The sequence below is a fragment of the Papilio machaon genome, chromosome 20, assembly GCF_912999745.1.
Source record: "Papilio machaon chromosome 20, ilPapMach1.1, whole genome shotgun sequence".
In the NCBI taxonomy this organism is placed as follows: domain Eukaryota; kingdom Metazoa; phylum Arthropoda; class Insecta; order Lepidoptera; family Papilionidae; genus Papilio; species Papilio machaon.
This window is the reverse complement of record NC_060005.1, coordinates 5009243-5030304: the sequence shown is the minus strand read 5'-3', so window position 1 is coordinate 5030304 and position 21062 is coordinate 5009243. Positions and strand designations below refer to the sequence as shown.

Here is a 21062-nt window from a genome sequence, read left to right as displayed (position 1 = left end):
TATCAATATTAACATTGATAAAGTAATGAAAAATCAGACAGTTACAATTTTAATAACAGCGTATTATTCTACTAGTTGTCGCCTGCTACTCCGTTCGCGTAGAATTAAAAAAATCTTGATAAGTAGCCTAAGTCTTTTTTCAGACTTCTATATCTATGCCAAATTTCATCGAGATCTGTTGAACAGTTATAGAGGTACCTACAAACAAACATCCATACATCTAAACATTCGCATTTATAATATTAATAAGTTTAAAATTAAATAAATTCTACTACATTATTTAATACCGTTTACTATTTTCAAAGAACTTGGAATGTATGTGTCAGTCATTAATCAACTCATAGCATTCATGTTCGGGCTTTAATTTTTTGGCGATGAGATCAAAAGTATTGGGGCCCTTGGCCTCATTATTTCGGGCGTGGTCGGCTCACTGGTCGCTCCAGTTCTGTACAAACCGGCTGTATGGTAGTATGGTGGTTATGTCTAACATTATACTTATTATTTTTTATACTGCATGGTACAAAAGTACACATAAGTGTATTGCATACGTAAAAATCTTACTAATATTATAAATGCGAAAGTTTAGATGGATAAATGGATGTTTGTTTGAAGTTATCTTGAGAACGGCTCAACGGATCTATATGAAATTTGGTACACATGTAGAAAGAACATAATCTGTAAGAACACATAGGATTTTATTAAGATTAGATTTTTTTTATTCCGCGCGGATATTGTCGCGGTCGACAGCTAGTTATACTATAAGTTACATCAGTGGTCGATGGAATGGAGCTTGAGCCCATTATAAGATGGACCCTTGTAATAAGTGGCGACAATACTACAGTGCAAAAATAATAAACTGTTATATTATTCAGTATGTATCAGCGCAAAATGCTGACTTAAAAATAGTTATTACCATCTATATATCAATGTATAAATTTGTTCATTTAGGAGAATTGTATGTTGATTAAAATTGCCTTTTATAGTATATAAACTTGACAAATAATTTAGATGGTAACACGATCACAAACTAGGCTTGGTGCGGTCATGTATACAAGGTTTCTGCTACTTAGTAAACAGGACATAAACAGGAAGAGTACTGAAATTACAGAAAAGAGATCAGACATATTTTACGAAGTTGAGGCGAGTCGCTAGTATTAAAATTATCACTACAAAATTTTAAGAATAAGTTTTTTTACAAGAAAATACCCGCGTTATTATTTTACAAAATTATAAGACAAATAAAAATAACGAGAAAGTAGGATCTAGTTTACGCTAATAACACTAGCTTAATGTGAAGTGTCAAATCGACATTATTGATAGTGGTAACGCAATAACTTTGACACGAGTATGTTTAAGTTAGTTGTAATCCATGAGAAACTGGTTAAGCGACAAGTTTATTTATTTGTTGTTACATAGTCATTGATCTAAATTTCGAATAACTTACAAAATTATATGTTACATAATTAACATACGCTTACTAAGTGCGTATTAATTATCAATACATAAAATTCCCTGTAACTCGTCTATCTAACGATTGTACTCAGAATCGATTTAATCACTAAGGTAGCCACTTGTGTAAAACAAGAGAAATGTGTATTAAGCGATTAATAACGAATAATAGTTACCCATTTGAGCAAAACTACTACTGGATCTATAACATTAAAAATCTCTTTGATACATACTTATTTTTAACATACAATATAAGCTTTTGCTAAGTGAAAAAAGTGTAAGCCACAATCTTATTCCGATATATTAATAGGTCACTAAGGTCATACTTAATATACACTATGGGTAAACACAAATTGATTCTGAGTTTAGCAGTTATACGATTTAAAGCAAACACATAAAATAATTATAAAAATAACTTGATGTATATATTATACAATAAGATTTTGCAGTTTATTTTGCACATATGTCTTGCAATTTTAGAAAATAATGAATTAAAACTGATAATCTAGTGGACAAAAACAAAATCTACATTTAAAATCTAAATCACGATCAAGGATAACAAAGTAGTCTTGATACTTGAAATAAATAATTAAATATGAAATATTTTTTTTGTATCAATTAATTATTTTACTTTTATTTTTAAAGAAATATAAAACATAATGCGGAAGATAATTTACTTTAACGGCTCATACTATGTGACTTAAATTCTTCCTTAATTTCAATAAGTTTTAATAATTTTTTGGGATACAAATCTCCTGAACATAATATTCCAAATACCAATTTATTTACAAAAATGTTCAGAGATTAAGAAGCTCTTACAGCATTGATTTTATTTGGATAGATTAACTACAAGAAAATTGATGTAAATTAATTAGCCGTTGTATAAATGCGGTTTGTTTGACCGCGTGCGAGAGATTGTTTGGATAACATCTGACTATCATTTCTTGTTGTGTCGCATCGACTATTGAAAAATGGACTAGGCAGATAGGTACCCGGCCGCTATCTACATGTGCTAAATAAATGTTACTTATATACTATATATGACAATCACGCATATCATGTTGATATCATCTGTATGACTGTATACTTATATATAAAAATTTACACATATAGACAAAAAGAGCCACACAAGCAAGTTAATATCAGATCGTTTAATTAGGGAAATACCCGAGGTTGACAGGTCCTGTCTCTTAAAAATCAAAGTTGTATCGTGACTCGCGCTAACGAATATTATGATATTGATACTGTTTACAATTAAATTAGGTGTCGTAAAAATAATCTCATTTCTTAATCAAGATATTAACAATGGATAAAGTCTATTGCAAAATGTTTAAACAGCCTACTGTTTATTTAAACTTTATCGTGTACATTTTGAAATGAAATAAATATGTTATTACTAACTGTTGCCGCGACTCCGTCCGCGTGGAATAAACATAACAAGTAGCCTATGTGTTCTTCTAGACTATGATCTACATCTATGCCAAATTTCATCAATATCCGTTGAGCTGTTCTGGAGATACCTTCAAACAAACATCCATCCATTAATCTAAACATTTGCATTTTATAATATTAGTAAGAAGTAAGATTTGAATCTCCATACAAATTAAAGTTTGTACTTTGTTAACTGAAGTTAACGAACATACACGTCTTTTTTACCTAAAATTAAAAAAGAATGAGATAAAAGATAAAAGGTATTTCTATTAGAATACTATTTTTGTCAAGTTGTCAATTTAATATGGCTATTTTAAAGGTGTTGAATATTCTTCTTACATTTTGAATTATTTCAATCTGGCTAAAGTTTGCTTAACAATTGACGAAGTTCTATTTCGAAGTGAACGTAATTATACTAAACTTTTCTGTTGTTGCAAAGAAAGTTCATGCTAAATATATTCAATTATCATTAGAGTCGACAGTTTGCAATCGTAAACTTTCACACTAAGGAGTCATTGGTACATGACAAATGAGCAATTAGCTGTCGACCGTGGATTATATAATAATCGATCCAGTTTTTGACCGCTGCCGACGCACTTACACGCATGTTTCGATGGGCAGCGCGTGCGCAACTCTTGACGCTAAGTATAAATACCTCGCCTCAACTGTACGGGATATCATTCACTCACAAATACCTAATCAAACAACATGGCAGCTAAGGTGAGCTTAGTATTTTTTGTAACATGTGATTTGTTGTATAAAGAAAAGAATTTTAGCTTTCTTCAAAGGAATTTTTTGAAGCTCTTTCTACAAAAGTTCTTTATATTGCATACATGTTTATGTGACAAGAACTAAGTTATCTGAAATCAAGTCATTAATCATTTTAATGATTATGTGTGGTTTGATATATATTTTGATAAACGTACTTATAGAAATCTTATATCTATACATTATATTTACTATTATATTTCAGGCTTTAGTGTTCCTGTGCGCGGTGGCCGCTGCAGCTGCTGTTGCCGTACCCGTCTTTCCTGCCGCCAAGGTGGCATATGCCCCGGCATCCATCTCCTACGCTGCTCCCCTCGCCAAAGTAGCATACGCCCCGGCCCCCGTCGCCAAGGTAGCCTACGCTTCACCCGTTGCCAAGGTCGCCTACGCTGAACCCGAAGCCCCCGCCAACTATGAGTTCAACTACTCCGTCCACGACACCCAGAGCGGTGACATCAAGCAGCAACACGAACAGCGCGCCGGCGAAGCTCTCCAGGGCTCCTACTCCCTCATCCAACCCGATGGCGTCCACCGCATTGTAGACTACACCGCTGACGAGGTGCACGGCTTCAACGCGGTCGTGCGTTACGAGGGTCAGGCTACTGAGGCTCCCACCAAGATCGCCTACGCCGCCCCCGTTGCCAAGCTGGCCTACGCCGCTCCCGTCGCCAAGGTAGCTTACGCCCCGGCGCCTGTATCCTACGCCGCCGCCCCAGTCGCTAAAGTGGCCTACGCTCCAGCTCCCGTCACCTACGCGGCCGCCCCAGTTGCCAAAGTTGCATACGCTCCTGCGCCAGTGGCGTATGCCGCTCCCTCCAAGCTCGCCTACTCGACGAACCTCGGACACGTGTCCTTCTCATCCCCTGCCGTCTCTTACCAACACTAAGAGTCACGCCATCGTTTACCGTGTTACTATTTATTCTGTTTAATAAATAAAAAATTCAGTTATCCTAATAAAATGTTTTATTCTCACCCTGAGAGAGAGGAATTGCACAAGGAGGCGTCAAACGGCTATCCGATATCAAAACGTTGCAAACTAAGTTACTGGGAAGCGTGCGGGTAGTGTCGGGGAATCAATTGAATTATGTAGCATTATGAGGCGATGAGCTCCGTTAGCGCTACACGTCCGCACTCCGCACCCCAGCGGGCCCTTTGACGCATTACGACTGACACCTATTTATTCGGATAGTTTGTTCAAACTTATGACCAATGTAACTTTAACTTTGTTGAGCCACGTTTTTTCCCCCATCGGCTTTGACTTGCGAGGGCCGGGAAGGGTCTACAACTGTGGTGTTTACTAGCACCGTAAAACATGGGTTTATACGTGCCAACGCCTATTCTAATGATTGCAGGCAAATATAAATTGACAGGTCTGATGGTAAAAGTGGTTGTTAGTACAAAGCCCTCGCTTGTGCAATGTGTGCTCTGAATATTTGATTGTGACTTGTCTAGCGGCGGCTCTAACGTAAGCCATCAAAGCGATGCAACGTCAAAGCTGCTTTCAATTGAATTGACGTTTGCATGAAGATTTCATTTATACGAGTAAGTATCTTAGGAGACGAATATTTCAATATTACCGGATTAAGATATTGAAACATTTATTCCTACTAAAAATTAAGAGAAATCATAAATTTAAGGCAGTTTACTCATGTTTTAAGGTAAAAGAAGTGGTTAATTAATTTCTGCTTCCGCGAATGAGAATGTTTCTGTATAATTTAAGTTCCCAGATATTGAACTTGTTACTGTGATCATATTTAATATCTGCCACACACAAACCCACGTTTATATTTAATACCACATCCATATATTAAAACACAAAGAACCAAACCAAACTTAAATTTAACTATAAATTTTAAAGCTACAATGCCCGTTGTCATTACGTTCAATAAACAGAACCCAACAACGAAGCCGTACTCTGAGAGAATACTTGATGCGCGCAAATGTTTAGTAAAACTTTTTCAATTTACCCACAAAGGGTTGCAGCGTGTTAATCCGACTATTATGGGATAGTGAATTATTAATACTCCCCCCTCCTTCACCCCTCCACGCCGACACCGAATGTTACTAGTACGGTGAAAATAGTGTTGCCATTAAATAAAATAAAGGGTTGTTATGAACGAACTTGACAGTAATAGTACACCGCGGCTGCATCCCGTACAATTACTGTTTATGAGTTGTGATAACATAAAAACACGTGCGAAATACACAATGCTAATCAAACTCTTACGCCAGTAATTGCCACTATTACGTTTGCCACATGTTTGCTTTATGGAATAGATATATAGATATTTGTACAACGGATTTTTTATTGAAGATATTAACGAACCTTGAATGACCTTGAATGACTAGCTTTGTGACAAAGCTATGCTAAGACATTCACACATAACATGTTACATTTATCTATGAATTGAGATCTTTAAATGTTTTATGTAAAAGTTTCGGTAGTAGGAAAACACAGAACTGCTTTTTTAATTTGTCATATGGATTAATGAAAGTACCAGATTAAGATAAACTTTACAATAACCAGCTAATCTTGATAGTATCGCTAATTGCGTCGATTCGCCATGCGAGCGAAACTTTTTTTTTTAAATAAGGGCAGGCGCACACCCGGTCACGTGCGAACAATGTGCACTCCTCATTGTCCGATGCAGATTGCTTCCGGGTATCGTTTCACATGGAAAAATTTCGAAACTGGACCCGGCTTCTATCTACGCGTTATTTTGTTGTACTTTTATCCGGCTTTGATACTATTTTGCAAAAAGAATCATATATTAAAATTCCAAAAGTCGATCGTTGCGGATACATAATTATTTTAGAGACTTGCTGCTATATATATTTAACTTGAAAAAACTAAAAGTAAACCAATAAAAAGCCAAGTTTATCTGCAAACTTATCATTGGTAGAAACAAGTCTTGTAAAATGTATACATATATTACAATACGTAAGCTTTGAAAGTAAAAAAATTACCTCAAATCTGAAAAGAAAAAGATTTGTACAAGTTTGCCTTCTTCAGTACAATAAGTAAATATAAAACAGTTTAAAAAAACATTATCTCAACCGCTAGATTCTCGTATCCCCGACGCCAGGGAGGGACTTGGGAGTGTGAGGACAGGGGTGTACGGGGTTGGGGGCTGGGTGTTTAGGGGGTAGACAGTGACGGAAGCAATTAGGCGGTGCGCAGGCGCGCGGGCTTCCTGCCCTCCTAATTGGCGTATCTTTGCTCGCTCGATGTGTTCCTATTATATCCGAGAGGCGTACTGCCGCCGTCACGGTGCTATTGAATTATTTGTTAAATGTTTACGCTTTACTTCTTTATTAATACTGATGCTAATATTTTGGAACTTTATTATTTTTTTTACATGTTATAAATGTCGCAATATCGATAAAAAAATAACGCTTCGTATTAATTTTACGGGAATTTCTATTCTACATCAGACCATGGTAGAAAAATATATTTATTTATTTGAAACATATTCGACTGGAATTTTGTTTTGTCTAGAGAAGTAGTTGAGAGCTCGGCATGTATGTATCCCAATTAGAACATTTTCTTGAAGAGAATCAAAGACATTAACACACATTAATAAAGACACGTAAACTCCACAATGTAGCCATTGAACAACTTTAAAAACACTATGAAAACAATATCGTCGAGTATTTGGGTATGCAATTCTACCCTTTCATTAGCTTTACTAATGATTCTCTAAATACCCGCCTAAGGGCCTAAGTTGTATTCCCTCGACATCTGCTTTGTTCCAAAACCAAAATCTACTTATTCATATCGTATTGCTAATTTGGAGATTAGGCGGCGCGTTCCGTACGTTATTAAATTATCAATTCCGTTTGTGGGGACGCACGTCCCTAGGGATCTTTGATGCGGATCGCATCACTATGACAACTTTATTTTTTTTGATCTCGAGAAAAAGGACTAAGGTATTTTCAGCCAGTAGTTTATACAGATTGTAAAATACGCTGTCATATTTAAAAATGTCAGAATATTTAATTTGAAAACCTTCAGGAATAATTTTGATTTTCAATCATGTTTACATTAAAAAGAAATTGATATAAAAAAATAATTCATGTGCTACATTTTGTACACTATCTATAATTATTTTAAATTATTTCTTCAATTTATTGATTTTATAAAGCGATATCTGAGGACTTAATTTTAAATTCACTAGTATCTCATAGTTTGATCTATGTTTCGTTGTACTTTAAGAAGTATAACTGAATTTTTAATTGATAAGATTTGGCAGCTAACGTTCAGACTTAATGCCGAGGGACGCGGGACTGATTTAATTAGGAATTTGCTTTGGAGATTTCAAATCGTTGTTACAGTTTGGTTATTGTGGCTAACAAATTGATTATACGTCATTATTTTGACAAATTTTGTTTTATTGTAAGCTGATGTTAAAATAAATATTACATTATACATGATAAGAAAGTTGTGTATAAGTTACAAGCTATAAAGTGAAAAGTATTAAAGAGCCTGACATAAAAAGCATAGCAAAATGAACGGAGAATAAAATTTCTATAATATTTCTGTTTACATTTTTATTAAATATTGTCTTGCAATTCTATTTCAAAGAATAATTAACTTAAATGTTAAATAATACAAATAAAAAGCTATGAGTGAATCAGAAGGTTATTGTTAAAGCGCCTTGAAGCGTGATGTCAATAAAATTGTTATTAATTGAGCATTTAGCACGTAATGACTGTTGACAATGGATCAGTGGAGCGATGAGGAGCCACTCAATTATGTGGTATTCAGAATCACTCTGTTTGCACTGAGCTGAACTCGCGAGCTCTCATTGGTTAGCCGCCCTCTGTGACAGTATTGGGGTCCACTCCCTACTTCTTGTTGACGCATTGTGGATAGACCTTTATGTTACATTTGGATCCGTGATTTTTGTTTATTTGTTGTTTAAGTCTCATCTGGAATAACGTGTCCTTGTATAGTTGAGCATTAGAATATTATTTAACTGTAATTTTGGATAATATATTTCAACTTAAGTGAAAAAGAACTTGTTGTAACAGATAAAACTAACCTGAATTTAGCCTTTCTTATACTTACATCGACTCGGAATTTGGTTTACTTTGCCTATTCGACGCGTCGACATGTTCTAATTGATTGATTGATGTTAATTATTTAAACCAAATAAACATTTCTTTTTCTACATTTACATAATGACTCGTCTTTGTTTCAACTTGTCCCAATCAATGTAATCACTATTACGTAAAAAAAACATTTGTTGGTGTAACTTTTATAAAGATACGGTCCACGCTAAGCGATCCGTCGACATCGCCACGCAGTCTTGCGCCCCTCGTACCCGCATTAATGTTATTATTTGGCAACATTTACTAAATAATTTGCTCGTTAAACGTCGGCCGATACGCCCCCCTTCCCTAACTATCGTATTGTACTCGCGCTCCTCCCCCGGGAGCCAGCCAACGCGAATCTAACTTTAATTACAAGAGTCTCTTTTGTACTAATATTTGTAGCAACATGCTCTTTTGTGAACGATACGAAATTAATAAACCTATGTTATTGTGTGGACGGATTAGAAAACTATCGGTGGACCCGCAACGGATTCAATGAACTCTTATAAGTTTCGTATTTGATGAGTTTTCTGTAAGCTCTCGAAGCGGAGAGATTATTTTTATGGCTGCGCACGGTTTTCGAGGGCGGGTATCGAAACGTGGGTATTACTTATATCGGATTGAAAATGGAACTTTTCAATCGAATTTGCGGTTGTCTAGACAACTGTTTAAGTCTCTATAAAAGGAAAAAAGCTAATATTTAGACAAATTCTCTCAATTTTATTTTTCATTACGTACACATTTATGATATGTTAATTTGAAAAAATAATTTAAACATTTTACATTGTAATACATAAAATCATCCCTGCCACGATTTACTTTTATTTTCTTGTACATTTTTGCATATGCTCGTTTTAATTTATTCCTACAAATTGACTAATCGTCTTCATTCACTTTTTGATGTATCATTTTTGGATTCAGGCACTAAACATTGCTGCATATCTTGACCATTCCACCAACGTCTAAAGTCTTTCTTCCCTGGCTTATTAATGGGCTTATTTAACGCTTCGCAAAGATCGCAGAATGGTTGATAGTTGACAATATTATATAAATTTGTCCATTTAAAATATTCTTCGTATACAGTGTAATTGTTTAACGAGTCATTGATTACTTTTGCTATATCACTTGGGTTTGTAACACGGCCATCGATGTATGAATGTGGCGGTAGGAATCTATAAGTGAGGAATAAAGATATTAAAAAAATCTACATAATACAAGCTGCTGCAGCTCATCGTACAAGGAAAGGTAAAAGGAAAGCGAAGTGTAGGTGTAAAAAGAACATCTTGGTAAAAGAACCTTGATGTCAATGATAGCCGACCTTCGAAAGAAGTGTGTTCTACTGATGAAAGTTATAAAATTAGCTTTAATGCTAGAGAAAATATAATAAAACCTTTTGTAAATAATATCAATGGTTTGAATGTGGTGGGGTAGGCCTAGGAAGAGATTGAATTTACTGTCTAAAATGTGACATGATTAAGAAGGGAGTTTTTTTTTATCATATATGTTCCCACTGATGCGCTCGGAACCTACCCCAAGTTAGGGGATGACTAGGCCATAGTCAACCACGCTGGCCACATATCATTAAATTTCTTCTCAGATATGTGCAGGTTGGATCAGGATGTTTTCCTTCAACGTAAGAATGTCGGATACAGTACATATATAAATCGAAAATCACATTGGTACATAGCGGGATTCGAACCCAAGATCTGCAGATTACAAGTCAAGTGTTTAACCCCTGAGCCACCGAAGCTCCCATGATGGAATTTCAGAGGCATTAAATAATTAATTTCACCTGGTATAATTAGCTCCACCAAAGATGATAGGTACCACATTATCGTTATATGCTTGTAATATTTTCCCAGTAACGTAATCCTCAGCAAAATAATCTTCAAAAATTATGTAAAACATATATTCGTTTTTTAATATACCATTATCTACTTCTTTATCACTTATGTTTGAACAATTATTCTTGTATATTTTCAGGGAGTATACATCTAAATGTTTTTGTAATTTGGATAAGTACGGTCTTGTCCAGTTCTCTAGTTTACAATCTATGTAAGCAACGGATTTAGTTTTTTGTTGAATAATCGACTTTATCTCTTGATTGATAGGATTGAAACTTGTATTCCAAGCAGGTGATAAACTTGGGGCTATAATTTCTTGACTAAAGCTTTGAAATACAAAATCTTTCCACACTATATCCGAGTCTAGCCGATAAGTAAAAGTTAAATTGAAGAAATCGTCGTAATAATTGTCACAGACTGCTTTCTTATTCTTTGGTTGTATCGAAATAAATATATTCAACATATTTATGTTTGTTTTCGGTCTATTTGTTGATTCTAAATACTTTTCACTGAACAACATAGCGTCGAAGTATTTGTAATCTTTGCCGAAATAATTTTTGTCTTTGGTCAATATGCATTTTGGTGCGGTGCAACAGCCATAAAAGATATTTCTTGTGTCCAAATGTTTGTCCCAATTCAGTATGTATACGGAATCATCTGGCCAAGATTTGAGCGAACGTTTGCCGTGGTTCACCACTATGATAGTTGTGACGTCACCCAAAACAGAAAGCGCCTTGCAGACAATCCATATATGGAAGCCCATCACTGTACTTACCAAAAAAATTAACATTAAAGTATTTTTGATTGAAAACATTAAAGCGTTCTTTTTACAGGTTTTCTCCATTTTATACATCATTATAAAAAAATATCAATTTTGGTGTACGACGTCTGTAAAAACTAAAATTTGTAAAATAAAAATGTCATGTTGAGTTTGACATTAATGTTTTTTAACGAATTTAATTTAAGACACTGAGAACAGAATTCAATTTTTTTTATCTCAAAAGGTAAATTGTAGTTATTTAATTTAGTAATGAAATATAAAGAGCATTCATTTCAGTTTGTTTTTTCTTAAATTTATAACCGTAAATTTACGTAAATACTGTGGACAAAAATTGTATTGTAATATTCTTTTTATTAGCAACTTCACCATAGATAATAAACAATTTCTACCGGATACAGGGCGATAGGAAAAGATTTAAAGTAACTTTGTAATGCGTGGGAGCTAAGTGTTGTTAATGTAGCTATTGTATATAGGTGGGCAATGCATTTAGACAAGCTCACAATTCACTAAAGCGCCACTAAGCCGAGATAAAGATGAGTATCTGGTGCAGGACTCGATAAACACTTGAAGCGTAAACACAATTCACCATTTGTGAAATATGGTGACAATATTTTTGAATAGTGAAGTTAGGACAAAACTGTACATCAAAATAAAGTGGCTGTAAAACGCCTTCATTAGTAAAAACCAGTTTTAAAATTCACTCGCAAACGAGAACAAATATTTGAGGTATCAAAGGTATTTTGGTTCATTCGTCAGCTCATGTCTCCACTAAGAGGCTCGGTCTACCAAAATTAGAGACTAGGCTATACTCAACCACGCTTGCCCAGTTCGGCTTGGTTGACTTTACAGATATCTTTGAATTTTTTTGTAATAAAGAGCGTCGGATAAACGTACATATGAAATTCTAAAATTGAAAACACATTGATACACGATGAAGAACGAACCCGGATGTGTTCATTTCGGTTCGGTCCGGTCAAGCGCCTAAAAACAGCGCGAGCGACGGTCTCAGTAACACCCGTTGATTGGTGAACGCCTTTGGCTATAAGTTCATCTCAGTGAAGTCCACATATAAGAAGTAAATAAAGTTCCTTTTTCCTCATAAATATGGTGATCTTATTAACAGTTACATTCGAGTGGTAAAAAAAAATAATGACCGTTCGTGAGTGGACGTCAACGTGTCCGAAACTCGAGCGCCATTGTGTCGTGTGTACAGTTATTGTTGACGAAATAAACGCATTGTTGAGGTGTTAACTGAAGAGCAAAAACCGATACACGACAAAGGTGTTGTAATTGAATTAAGTGAGCTTAAGAACATTGATGTCCGGACATCGATGTTCTTGGAAACTTCTCGCAGTTTAAAAGATTCGCGGATATTCCGGAGAGCAGCTGACCGATAGGCCTATCGAATGTTAACATGCAATTTTTTTATTTATTTTTTTATGAAGAAAAAGTAAGAATTGTACGTAAATATTAATAGAAAAAACAATTTTCTTACGATTTTTCTTTTTATCGTAAATTTTTTATGTTGAATACTAAGTAGGATTTTTTATTTGTACTACTACGTTTTAAGTACATATTTAATTTATACTTCAAGCTACAAAATAATAACCTGAAAAAAATATGCATGTTCGTAAATCAATAACATGTACGTAATTCGCGAACATATTGCTACATTTTATAGCAACAAACAAACGCAATCAACACAGAATGAATGCTTCGAAAATATTTACATGATTTACACGCCTGATTGTAGATGCGCTGCAAAATAACGAACTGAAATAAAATTACATTTATTTATTTGTTGAAGCAATACATATATATATATTTTTTCCATTTAATATTTCTGTCAGTACATTAGATTTCTATTGCCAATAAAACAAATCAATGCACAAAATTATTATGTTATTACAAGAGACATGATATCAAAATTTATAATATTCAAAATCCCCTCAAAATTTAACAATAAAATTATAGCACACTTCAATCTTGAAGGAAAAACCTGCTCTATTACATTAATGAATAAGAAATATATTTGCGTAAAATAAAACTACATTTAAATGAATCGCGGAAACAGTCGAGTGGCCAATAAACCGTTTTAAAGTGTGATTTAACCGTGGATATCCACTGCTATACAATTTTATTAACATATATGGTTGTCCTTGTTTTTTCAAAGGAAATGAAAGGTATGACAATATGTATTATTACAAGTGACATGGCAGTCGAAACCCAGTACGAGATTTAACGTTTTCGACATCCTAACAAAGGCCAAGTACCATTGTCGACCATTTTGTTTTGTCAATACGTAAATAGTTCATAAATATTTAAACAGCTTACCAGTTCACCCTCGGCAGCGTATTGTGCGAAAGTTTTTGCGTTCCCTGCAAAAAAAAAAGACAATTGATTTATAAAGTTAATATTATCTTGAGACGGATGTCCGAATAATTTGCGACATTTGGTCGATTGAAAAAAATAAATTTAAAAACAAAATATATCTATGAGAGAATATAAAGGTAAGCACAATCGGTTTTCAACACGACATTCTCGTAGTTATTATACAACTAGCTGTCGCCCGCGACTCCGTCCGCGCGCAGATAAAAAAACTTAATAGAGGTATGAAAAATGGATAGTATCAGATACTTAAACCTACTGAATATGTATGTGTAAGCTATTTTATATATTCTGTAATTCCATAACCTAAAACATTATTTTGTCTATTCTATAAATCAATAACACTTTTGTTTATTTTAAATAAACATCATTTATCATTGATTTGGGATCCACCATATTATTTAAATATTTGATTCACAAATTTGAAATAGAAATATTCTACTTATTTTGTTATTAATCGGACAGTAATTCGATATCGTAAATTAAAAGTATTGTAATGAGTAGTCGGAATGACAGACAAGTTGGCATCATTCGGGGAATCGTGAGACAGATTGTAAAACCGTCATATTTACAATTCATCAAAGAAAATATACGAGTTAAAGAAGACTGTATTTTATTAAAAGTATTCTCCGGCTGTGACTCCCACAGCTTCAGAAGTGGGATGACACGAGAACAAGCATTGTTTTCGATCTACGTCTACAAAGTTCATGTGAGTAAACCTTGTTCAATCAAATTTAAACATAAACATATTGCTGAAAAGTGTGTTTGTAGATAAACTGTAAGCGAATACAGAGAGAAGGATTTGTTTTGGGTTACAAAGCCATAACAAAATGGCTTAGGGTTGTGCTATGGTTCGTGTATGTGGGGAAAGTAAAGTACCTACATGGATACTTTTGGTTTTATCAAAATATCACTAGCACTCAAAAGTGTGTGCTATTTTTTTTTTTTAATTCATTATTCCTTATTCTCAGTATGGATTCTTATTATTAGTTGCTTTTATGTTTTTTTTTAACAAATTATCATATTGTTAGGACTGTTGAGGGTAGCCACACAAAAAAAAGGTTTTATAAGGAAGCGTGCGCTGCTGCTCGAGACAGTCTCTTTCCATCCGTCATTGCGGAACGTCTGACATTTTTGTTTACTTACGTTCGGTTTGAGTTTATACTACAGCGAGGATTATTATGAAGTAGAGTTAAATTCATTATTTGGCTGTTAGTTTAATTCTTTTAAAATACTTTTGCATCAAATATCTTATATCAGAAGTGGGATAGGATCCACGTGATTCTATCCACTTTGCTCACTCTGTGTTTGTGTTTGCATTTTCGTGAAAATAAATGCAAAGAGAAAAATGTCAGATCGTTACCGTGATAATTGTTGTAGTCGTAGCAAGTTGAGTCGATATCAAAAGCGTACCAGTGTTCGCAAAACAAGGGTAGCGTGCACCAAGCCGTTTATTCTGCATGGGAATATGTGGGCAGTGAGGCTCACGCGCTGTCTGCGTATTTCACAGCAGACAGGATTGTGGACGCGATCTATTCAATTTGTACTGCGGTAAGATCGAACCAATATTTTTATATTTCAAGTTTTGTTGCCAAATAAGACAACATTAGTCTTTTCAATTAATTTAAAGATGTGTTCTATACTTCAATCTGAAATTGAATACCTCGATCAGTTTATTAGTGAGGGTCAGGTAAGGCCGAGTCGTGGCAAGATTTAACACGTTACATGCCAACATGATTTTTTCATTTTAAAGTAAACTTGTAAGGCTAGTCGGTCGCGCCGAGCATGTTAAGCCATTACCTGAGTCAGACGTATGTCATTATGTCGTAATAGTCATTGATGCCCTTTATTAGTTCCGTTTGCTTTGTCCATGTATTGTCGAGATGCTCTGCGTACCGTAGACTGCGGGATACCCAACTGCAGAAGTGAGATTGTGAACGGAATGTGAGACGCTCTATATCAGGAGATGCCTCTAGGGTATCTTCTGGACTGACAAACTGCGGGTTGCCATTAATATCATGTAGAGGACGGACTGCGGGACGCTCCTATCGGCAACGGACTGCGGGACGCTTGCCCTACATGGTCTTTTGAAGTAAAGTATTGAACGGACTGCGGGACGTTCAGCATCTGGCATACTGCGGGCTGCCATTAATATCATGTAGAGGACGGACTGCGGGACGCTCCTATCGGCAACGGACTGCGGGACGCTTGCCCTACATGGTCTTGTGAATTAAGGCATTGAACGGACTGCGGGACGTTCAGCATCTGGCATACTGAGGGCTGCCACTGATGTCATGGCTCGCATGGTCATGTGTCGAATGTTTTGAAACCGTAAAGAGTTATGATCAAATAACCGAGGACACCATTATTGATATAGATGCAGATTTGGTCGGGTCTTGTGTCCTACTATGTAGCTGTGTTGCGCACCGCGCCGCAGCTGCACGTGTCTACAAGCAGCGCGCCACAGCCGCGCCTGTCTACAAGCAGCGCGCCTCAGCCGCGCCTGTCTACAAGCAGCGCGCCACAGCCGCGCCTGTCTACAAGCAGCGCGCCACAGCCGCGCCTGTCTACAAGCAGCGCGCCACAGCCGCGCCTGTCTACAAGCAGCGCGCCACAGCCGCGCCTGTCTACAAGCAGCGCGCCACAGCCGCGCCTGTCTACAAGCAGCGCGCCACAGCCGCGCCTGTCTACAAGCAGCGCGCCACAGCCGCGCCTGTCTACAAGCAGCGCGCCACAGCCGCGCCTGTCTACAAGCAGCGCGCCACAGCCGCGCCTGTCTACAAGCAGCGCGTGCCTACAAGCAGCGCGCCTGAGCGGTGCCTGTCTACAATCAGCGCGCCTGAGCGGTGCCTGTCTACAATCAGCGCGCCTGAGCGGTGCCTGTCTACAATCAGCGCGCCTGAGCGGTGCGTGTCTACAATCAGCGCGCCTGAGCGGTGCCTGTCTACAATCAGCGCGCCTGTCTAGCGCGCCAGTGCAGCGCCTGCCGCGAGCAGCGCGCCAGCAGCACCTGTTGCCGAGCAACGCGCCAGCAGCACCTGTTGCCGAGCAACGCGCCAGTGCAGCGCCTGACGCAAGCATCGCGCCTGCCAACGAGCTGGTATCGAAAGACTATATGCCATGATTACAGACGAATTCCAGTGTTGAGGATACTGGAAGAACGAGCCCGAGGACGGTCTCATGTCAGGAGAAGCCGTGTTAGGACTGTTGAGGGTAGCCACACAAAAAAAAGGTTTTATAAGGAAGTATGCGCTGCTGCTCGAGGCAGTCTCTTTCCATCCGTCATTGCGGAACGTCTGACATTTTTGTTTACTTACGTTCGGTTTGAGTTTATACTACAGCGAGGATTATTATGAAGTAGAGTTAAATTCATTATTTCGCTGTTAGTTTAATTCTTTTAAAATACTTTTGCATCAAATATCTTATATGTTAGGACTGTTGAGGGTAGCCACACAAAAAAAAGGTTTTATAAGGAAGTATGCGCTGCTGCTCGAGGCAGTCTCTTTCCATCCGTCATTGCGGAACGTCTGACATTTTTGTTTACTTACGTTCGGTTTGAGTTTATACTACAGCGAGGATTATTATGAAGTAGAGTTAAATTCATTATTTCGCTGTTAGTTTAATTCTTTTAAAATACTTTTGCATCAAATATCTTACATCAGAAGTGGGATAGGATCCACGTGATTCTATCCACTTTGCTCACTCTGTGTTTGTGTTTGCATTTTCGTGAAAATAAATGCAAAGAGAAAAATGTCAGATCGTTACCGTGATAATTGTTGTAGTCGTAGCAAGTTGAGTCGATATCAAAGTCGTACCAGTGTTCGCGAAACATGGGTAGCGTGGACCAAGCCGTTTATTCTGCATGGGAATATGTCGGTAGTGAGGCTCACGCGCTGTCTGTGTATTTCACAGCAGACAGGATTGTCGACGCGATCTATTCAATTTGTACTGCGGTAAGATCGAACCAATATTTTTATATTTCAAGTTTTGATGCCAAATAAGTCAACATTAGACTTTTCAATTAATTTAAAGATGTGTTCTTTACTAAAAACTGAAATTGAATACCTTGATCATTTTATTAGTGAGGGTCAGGTAAAGCCGAGTCGTGGCAAGATTTAACACGTTACATGCCAACATGATTTTTTCATTTTAAAGTAAACTTGTAAGGCTAGTCGGTTGCGCTGAGCGTGTTAAGCCATTACCTGAGTCAGACGTATGTCATTATGTCGTAATAGTCATTGATGCCCTTTATTAGTTCAGTTAGTTTTGTCCATGTATTGTCGAGATGCTCTGCGTTGCGTAGACTGCGGGATACCCAACTGCAGAAGTGAGATTGTGAACGGACTGCGGGACGTTCAGTATCTGGCATACTGCGAGCTGCCACTGATGTCATGGCTCGCATGGTCATGTGTCGAATGTTTTGAAACCATAAAGAGTTATGATCAAATAACCGAGGACACCATTATTGATATAGATGCAGATTTGGTCGGGTCTTGTGTCCTACTATGTAGCTGTGTTGTGCACCGCGCCGCAGCTGCGCGTGTCTACGAGCAGAGCGCCCGTCTGCAATCAGCGCGCCACAGCCGCGCCTGTCTTCAATCAGCGCGCCTGAGCGGTGCCTGTCTTCAATCAGCGCGCCTGAGCGGTGCCTGTCTTCAATCAGCGCGCCTGAGCGGTGCCTGTCTTCAATCAGCGCGCCTGAGCGGTGCCTGTCTACAATCAGCGCGCCTGAGCGGTGCCTGTCTTCAATCAGCGCGCCTGAGCGGTGCCTGTCTACAATCAGCGCCCCTGAGCGGTGCCTGTCTACAATCAGCGCGCCTGAGCGGTGCCTGTCTACAATCAGCGCGCCTGAGCGGTGCCTGTCTACAAGCAGCGCGCCACAGCAGCGCCTGTCGCGAGCAGCGCGCCACTGCAGCGCCTGTCGCGAGCAGCGCGCCACAGCAGCGCCTGTCGCGAGCAGCGCGCCACAGCAGCGCCTGTTGCCGAGCAGCACGCCAATGCAGCACCTGTTGCCGAGCAGCGCGCCAGTGCAGCGCCTGACGACTAGCAGCGCGCCCGCATAGCGCCTGCCAACGAGCTGGTATCGAAAGACTCTATGCCATTGTTACAGACGAATTCCAGTGTTGAAGATGCTGGAAGATCGAGCCCGAGGACGGTCTCATGTCAGGAGAAGCCGTGTTAGGACTGTTGAGGGTAGCCACACAAAAAAAAGGTTTTATAAGGAAGCGTGCGCTGCTGCTCGAGACAGTCTCTTTCCATCCGTCATTGCGGAACGTCTGACATTTTTGTTTACTTACGTTCGGTTTGAGTTTATACTACAGCGAGGATTATTATGAAGTAGAGTTAAATTCATTATTTGGCTGTTAGTTTAATTCTTTTAAAATACTTTTGCATCAAATATCTTACAATATTATATTGTTATAATATTTTGTTATTTTGGTTATTATTTTGTCCAAATAAATACATAATTAAATAAATATATCAGAGATTGAGGATGTACATTGCAAAGTAAAGCAATCTTTCATTTAATGGAACAACATAAATGAAGGTGATTGTACATTTATGTCAAAAATGCTACATGTGGAAAGTACAAAATGTTATGTTGTTATTATTAAATTAAATTATTTTCTTAAATTTGGGTGTATTGTACAGATTTAAATACATTCTATGTGTACAAAAAGGGTAATTATACACATAAATTAACTTCTTAGAAGTTAAGTTTAGTAAATACTATATCACAAGTTACATATAGCCAAAGCAATTAATTCAAGATTTACATCCTTATACTTCTACTTTTATATACTTGAAAATCAATATGAATACAAATAAAAGTTAACTTTGATTAACAAAACAAGATGTTGTTGAATGAAATAAATCTAATATTTTTAAGATTAACTATACAAACTACATTTTAATTCTGCAGACAAATTATTTTATAAAGTTTTGTGGAACTTTGCTCTAATCCTAAGATTAATTATGATGTGTTAAAATAAATATATAAAGTTTCAAAAAAAAAATATTGAAATTACAGAACTTCTTTATTTATATCTCATAATTTATAAATAACACTTGATTTTTGGGTTTCCTGGTTTTACCTGTATGTGACTATGATACTAAGGTGAGTTAAAACTCCTGTATCCTATAGTGTGACTGGTATTTTGGGATTATTGATTCATTCCTTTACTATTCATTCCTTTCTTGCATGTTACAGTACTTATATTGATGTTTACAATTGTAATGTCAAGAACTTACATGTGACACCCTGTAAGGGCATAGCAATATATGTGTAGGTACCAGAGTTTTGTACAATAATAATTAAATTCCATTAAACATTTTCGAGTTTACATGAATAATAAATTAAAAATCTATAGAGAAAATGAACATGGCTGTTTATGTAACCTGACAAAATTCTAGTTTTTATGCTATTCCTGTATTGTTCTTTGTTACGAACTAAGGAGATTATGTTGGAAGATTTTAGTATTGTTATTGGTTACTACGCTGATAATTGTCAGTTTCAGATGCCACAATGGGACGTGAGAACGATAATTAAGGAGATCCAGTTGTGCCCAGGTGCGAGGACCAGGGTGAAAATAAAGACTAGCATTGCGTGATGATAAGACTAGCGTGTATTCACGGCTGAGAAGCGAGATCGGCGACAATCCGGGTTTGAGACTAATGACTAAGACTGACGTGAGCTCTGATATGAGATCGATTACAGATACCTATGAGTTCTCAGGTGTGAGAGCAGTGACAGACTGACGGGAGCTCAAGTGTGAGAGCTATAACAGAGACTGACGTGAGCTCAGGTGTGAGAGCTATAACAGAGACTGACGTGAGCGATGAATCAAGGTTGTGCTCTCAGGTGGGAGAGCGACGGCCGCGATTTGTATCCACTTAAGTATGTGAACGATGAATCAAGGTTGTGCTCTCAGGTGTGAGAGCGACGGCCGCGATTTTTATTCACTCAAGTATAAGAACGATGAATCAAGGTTGTGCTCTCAGGTGGGAGAGCGACGGCCGCGATTTGTATCCACTGAAGTATGTGAACGATGAATCAAGGTTGTGCTCTCAGGTGTGAGAGCGACGGCCGCGATTTTTATTCACTCAAGTATAAGAACGATGAATCAAGGTTGTGCTCTCAGGTGGGAGAGCGACGGCCGCGATTTGTATCCACTGAAGTATGTGAACGATGAATCAAGGTTGTGCTCTCAGGTGTGAGAGCGACGGCCGCGATTTTTATTCACTCAAGTATAAGAACGATGAATCAAGGTTGTGCTCTCAGGTGGGAGAGCGACGGCCGTGAT

The 21062-nt window shown here is 37.4% G+C and overlaps 2 protein-coding genes across 2 annotated transcripts; one reads left to right on the top strand and one right to left on the bottom strand.

Annotated features, from left to right (window-relative positions):
- The first annotated feature begins 1787 nt into the window (after positions 1-1787).
- Positions 1788-4579, top strand: LOC106709204 (cuticle protein 21). Its single transcript, XM_045683013.1, has 2 exons — positions 1788-1791; positions 3813-4579. Exons 1-2 carry the CDS (start codon positions 1788-1790, stop codon positions 4532-4534), a joined length of 726 nt encoding a protein of 241 aa, XP_045538969.1. The 3' UTR covers positions 4535-4579.
- Positions 4580-9631: 5052 nt separating this feature from the next.
- Positions 9632-11407, bottom strand: LOC123722138 (alpha-(1,3)-fucosyltransferase C-like). Its single transcript, XM_045682916.1, has 2 exons — positions 10538-11407; positions 9632-9917 (listed from the first exon to the last, which is right to left on the bottom strand). The coding sequence occupies exons 1-2, from the start codon at positions 11401-11403 to the stop codon at positions 9632-9634; spliced, it is 1152 nt and encodes a 383-aa protein (XP_045538872.1). The 5' UTR covers positions 11404-11407.
- Between the last annotated feature and the right edge of the window lie 9655 nt (positions 11408-21062).